At 56.4% G+C, this 5,520-nt stretch overlaps 1 protein-coding gene across 1 annotated transcript in view; it reads right to left on the bottom strand.

The window, feature by feature from the left end:
• Nucleotides 1-1,277: 1,277 nt before the first annotated feature.
• LOC144932963 (uncharacterized) overlaps nt 1,278-5,520 on the bottom strand; it is a 50,359-nt gene continuing 46,116 nt past the window's right edge. The window contains exons 17-21 of the mRNA XM_078857365.1: nt 5,148-5,226; nt 4,059-4,160; nt 2,987-3,084; nt 1,871-1,999; nt 1,278-1,738 (exon numbers count right to left, since the gene is read on the bottom strand). Coding sequence (XP_078713491.1) covers nt 1,594-1,738; nt 1,871-1,999; nt 2,987-3,084; nt 4,059-4,160; nt 5,148-5,226 — 553 coding nt within the window. The 3' untranslated portion in view covers nt 1,278-1,593. The remainder of the gene's footprint in view (nt 1,739-1,870; nt 2,000-2,986; nt 3,085-4,058; nt 4,161-5,147; nt 5,227-5,520) is intronic.

Genomic DNA, 5,520 nt, shown 5'->3' with positions numbered 1-5,520 from the left:
GATGTTGGCTGCTAAATCACCCTGTTATTGACAACACTGCAAACAATTTTTGGTGGGTAATTGGTGGAAATTCCACATTACTATGGCAGGGGCCAGCAGCCACGGTGAGTTGTCTCACGATGCATGTGCAGCCCTATCCACTGCTGGATGAGGGCCTTCCTACCCCAAATGTCGCTCATGGGGGTTATTTGTCCATACTTTACCACACTGCTCGGTGTGGGTTTAAGGTACACGGCATAACCTCGGGGAGCATAGACGTACATTACAATTGATTTTGCAGCACTGCCCTCTACTGTACACCCGATGTATAAATCGCTGCATTATGGCAGAAACGAGATACTGTATAATAGCTATACCCAACAGGCAAATGTTCTGGGCAACGTGCCTTGCAGAGTGAGGGTAAGAGGTAACCTGCTTTGCTGGGGGAGGAGCGTGGTTTGTGACGAACCACTAACAAGGGGCCCAGGCAGTCAGGGTTGTCTTGATTTGTATGTTGGACTTCTTTGGCACCGTACATAGCCCGCACCTCCGAAGTGCACGGTGGGCAAAGGATGATAAACTTGACGCAACCAGCAAGTGACGCGAAAGCATCGAGCTTAAAGGAGTAAACGTCACGGACCTCGCACACCAGCGAGTGTCCCTTTTATTGAGGGCCCACACTGGGATACAATACACTTGTAACTATACACGTGACATAAAAACTAAAACGTACGTAAAAAAAAAGATTGAGAAACACTTTTTTCACATCTCGTGCCCGAAGTCGTCGGTCACGAACTTCCCGACTCTCATGTATGGATCCCCGACTCTCCTCTGGCGCTGCCCGAGTCCCGGCCTGAGGCTCGACTCGCGGCTCCGTCCCTGGGGCCTCGCGTGCACTGTGGTCGGCCAGTGACACGGCCAGTGACACGGCCAGTGACACGGCCAGTGACACGGCCAGTGACACGGCCAGTGACACGGCCAGTGACACGGCCAGTGACACGGCCAGTGACACGGCCAGTGACACGGCCAGTGACACGGCCAGTGACACGGCCAGTGACACGGCCAGTGACACGGCCAGTGACACGGCCAGTGACACGGCCAGTGACACGGCCAGTGACACGGCCAGTGACACGGCCAGTGACACGGCCAGTGACACGGCCAGTGACACGGCCAGTGACACGGCCAGTGACACGGCCAGTGACACGGCCAGTGACACGGCCAGTGACACGGCCAGTGACACGGCCAGTGACACGGCCAGTGACACGGCCAGTGACACGGCCAGTGACACGGCCAGTGACACCACCTCGTGCCCCTTGCGCACCGGCACGCCGAATCGAGGCCAGCAACACGACTCGCGCATAACGCCGACGAGACGACCCGAGAGAGAGAGAGGGGGGGGGACGCCTCACGCGGTCGTCACGGTGGCAAACGCGGAAACGGCCTGGGCAGCGGTTGCCACGGAAATGGCGCGGGCAGTGGTTGCCGCGGAAACGGCGCGAGTAGCGGTTGCCGCGGAAACAGCCTGGGCAGTGGTTGGCACGGAAACGGCGCGGGCAGAAGGTTGGCGCGGAAACGGCGCGAGCAGCGGTTGCCACGGAAACGGCGCGTGCGTTGCTAGGCAGTGAGCTGGTCGCAGTGGCGCCGCTGTGCGCGCGGTTTGATGGCGAGCGAGAGCTCGTAGAGAGACTCCTCGCCCAGGCGCGCCGTGAAGCCGTCGAAGCACGAGAGCACCGAGTCGACGCGCTGGAACTCGTAGCGGCTGCGTCGAGACACGGGGGGAGGAGGGGGAGGAGGAGGAGACATTTGCACGTTACGGTGTGTGAATCCCCATTTGTGTGTGAGTCCCCGTGTGTGTGTGAGACCCCGTGTGTGTCCGTGTGTGTGATCGTACCAGTGCAGGAAGGTACGCAAGCTCTGCAGGATGTTGAACTGCTGCCAGCGCTTGGAGAAGTTCACTCGGCCGGCGATGAGATCTGGGTTCCCCATGTGCACGAACGTCAGATCCTGCAGGATCAGCCCGCTGCTCATCAACACACAGACACACACGCACGGAGACACACACGCACGGACACACACACGCACGCAGGGACACGCACGCAGGGACATACACGCACGGACACACACGCACGCAGGGACACACGCACGCACACACACGCACGCAGGGACACACACGCACGGACACACACGCACGCACATGTGTGTGCGCACACAATCAAAGTTAATCAATATGATCATTTCTAAACATAATTATTCACAATGAGAATCAGAATCTTTATTTATACTGGAGGAATCCGATGAGCTATAAAGCTCTTTTTCACAGATGTCCAGTCGTGGCACGGGGTGAGAACGTCACAACAACAAACAACACAAAACAGGACAAGTGCAGAGTATAGGCAAGGTAAACAAGTCACTTAAAAGTTTTTACAAATAAAACGAAACACATTTTTTTTATCTCATCAGGTAAAGCCCACTGAGCGATTAGCTTATTTTTCAGAAGCGACCTGGCCACAAATGTTAGCTCAACAAAATGGCTTCTCATGTGGACATTTATAGCAGCAGCAAAATAATCAAGATAATGTATAAACGTGCTTGCATACAAACAGCATTAAACGCAGCAAGGTCTTGAACACAAGCCAGATTAAAACACAAGCCGGCGTGAGTAGGATAAACGTTGAGTTTATTAAGGGCACCACGGGGTGACCAGCCCCTCCCCACCCAGCCCCACCCTCCCCACCCAGCCCCACCCTCCCCACCCAGCCCCACCCTCCCCACCCAGCCCCACCCTCCCCACCCAGCCCCACCCTCCCCACCCAGCCCCACCCTCCCCACCCAGCCCCACCCTCCCCACCCAGCCCCACCCTCCCCACCCAGCCCCACCCTCCCCACCCAGCCCCACCCTCCCCACCCAGCCCCACCCTCCCCACCCAGCCCCACCCTCCCCACCCAAGTGGAAAAATCCACTTGCACGCGCAGTCATACACACACGCGCCGGAGCGCGCATACTCACAGGTAGGGGAGGCACGGGGGTTGGGCCTTCTCCAGGGCCGAGCGGTAATTGGAAAACGAGCCCGAGCTGTCAATCAGCTGGCGGAACTCTGCCATCGTCTGCATCACAAACGCACAGACACAGAAGTGAACCCACGTCGCCCAAATCCCACAGCCACCTTTGTGTACGGTTTGCTTACATGTAGCGATACGTGATGCACATGTGCATTTGGCAATGAGTGTGTGTATGGATATGTGTTCTTGTGCGTGTGTGTGGGTAGTGCAGCGGTTAGCAAACCCGGCGACCCGGATTCGATTCCCGCTCACGGCCAACCGCAGTGATGATCATCTGAACCGGTCCTGGGCCTCCCCTAGGTCGGCTCGGCTTCACATGAAAACCTGGTGTTGTGTGTGATCATTGTCACCGGGGAGACGAAGGCGGCCGGGCGTCGTTGGCGACACACCACTCAAGCGTCATGCCGGCCTTCATAGGTGCTCGCAAACAGCACTTGCCCCAAATGTCTGTTACAGGCTATATGGGGGATCTGTGTCTTTGTGCACGAGAGTGTGTGTACGTGTGGTTCGGTGGTGGCTGCATGTGGCCTGTAATCCAGCACTGGAAGGCGACGAGTTGGTGGATCACACAAATGGTGCGAAACTTCCTTCCCCTGGGCAGTGAGGTTTGCCGTACCCCGACTTGCAAAGGGGAGAAGGCGGTATTACAGCAAGTGGGCCAACCTCCATCTGTTTACACCCGTACGGGGATACAGCATTGCCCCCTTGCGGGCGTGAGATTTCTCCGCGTGCCCCGGTATCCTCACACGCGTAAAAACACTCATCATTCATTGGCTGAAACCAGCACCTCCGTTAAGCACGGTTGGCTACGTACGGTGCGAAATAAGTTCAACGTGCATACAACATACATGCAACATACATGCAACATACATGCCTTTCAATAAGAACCCAATGTAGGGGCAAGGACCCTCCTGACAACGGAACCTGGGAGTGGGGCGTGGCTTTCTGGGTAAGTTGTTGTTGTTGTGGCTGTTGTTGTGATGATGATGATGATGCGGACAAGCGCTTGCGTGCGGGACCTCAGTGACACTCTTTGGCCACGTCAGGCGGGCGATGGCCGAGGCTTCCAGTGCGGACAACAACGCCAGGTACGAGTTGTAGTTGTTGAGGCGCCGCAGGTGCTGGACACGCACAAAGACAAAGACCCCCCCCCCCCACACATGCAGCCGTTACAAGAACGTTTGCGGCAAGTGCTGTCAGCGAGCACCTATAGAAGCCGGCGTGGCACGTGAAGGGGTGGGGTGGCCAGCACCACACCCGGCCACCTTTGTCTCCTAAGTAGTGATGTGTACACACAGCACCAGATGCTCATTTGAGGCCGAGTCAACCTAGGGGAGGCCCAGGACCATTTCAGAATCTTCACCGGGGTTTCCAGGTTCGTATGACAGAGCGCTAACCGCTCCACCTCCGCTCCCCCACGTACATACACAGACACACAAAGATATCCCCCGTGTAGCCTTCGCAGGCTGTTGGGGCAAGTTCTGTTAGCGAGTAGCACCGACGAAGGCCGGCACGGCACACGAAGGGGGGCGGTGGGTTACCAGCACCACACCCGGCCGCTTTGATCTCCCCAGTGGCGACGTTTACGCACCGCAACAGCCACTCATTTGAGCCGACGTCGGGTATACCCAGGGGGTGGTTCAGATATTCACCACCGATGTGTAAGGCTTGAGCGTGCGAGCGAGAGCCTCGCCGCCTTGCCACACGAAGAAGCCGCCCCGTGGGCGAAGGTGGAGCCCCAGTGCCGGATTATCGTATCCTAGTAGCACAAATAGCTACATATGTAGTAGTAGCAAAAGGGCCCCGCACTTTCAAGGGCCCCGCGCTAAATGCTTTCAAGCTATCAACTCCGGTTCAGTGAATCTGCACTTGCTCTATTACTATAGTACTATACCGCCTTCAACTTTTATGAACGACTGATTGTTTAAGGTTCGCGATTTGTCGTATTATCTGGATGTATAGCAAATTAAAAAACACAGTTACATTACTATGCAAGTAAAACATTTTTTTAATATTTACGTGTTTTTTTAAATTATATTTAGGGCCCCTTTACAGCATATGCTACAGGCCCCGCACTAGCTTAATGCGGCACTGTGAAGCCCCCCGACCTTCATAATCTTGAGGAACTTGTGGGCGAGCCGCTCCCTCTCCGACTGCTTGTCGGCCTGGATCAGCACGGTCTGCGCCCTGCACGGCACGGCACGTCAACGCACGCACGCGCGCACATTCTCCGGCACGCGCACGGACAAAGATCCCCCGCGTAGTCTTAACAGACTGTTGGGGCAAGTGCTGTTATAGCAAGCAACGCCTAGTAAGGCCGGGGGGGGGGGCAGGAACCACGCCCGGCCGCCTTTGTCTCCCCAGTGGCGATGTTTACACATACGCACCGGTTTCTCATTTGAGGCTGAGTCGACCCAGCGGAGGCCCAGTACCGGTTCAGATTATAATCGTCACCGGTGTTGGCCTTGAGCGGGAATCGAA

This window comes from Lampetra fluviatilis, chromosome 6 (genome assembly GCF_964198595.1).
Source record: "Lampetra fluviatilis chromosome 6, kcLamFluv1.1, whole genome shotgun sequence".
Classification (NCBI taxonomy): Eukaryota; Metazoa; Chordata; class Hyperoartia; order Petromyzontiformes; family Petromyzontidae; genus Lampetra; species Lampetra fluviatilis.
Note: the sequence above shows the minus strand (reverse complement) of the source record. Positions and strands in the feature narration are given on the sequence as shown.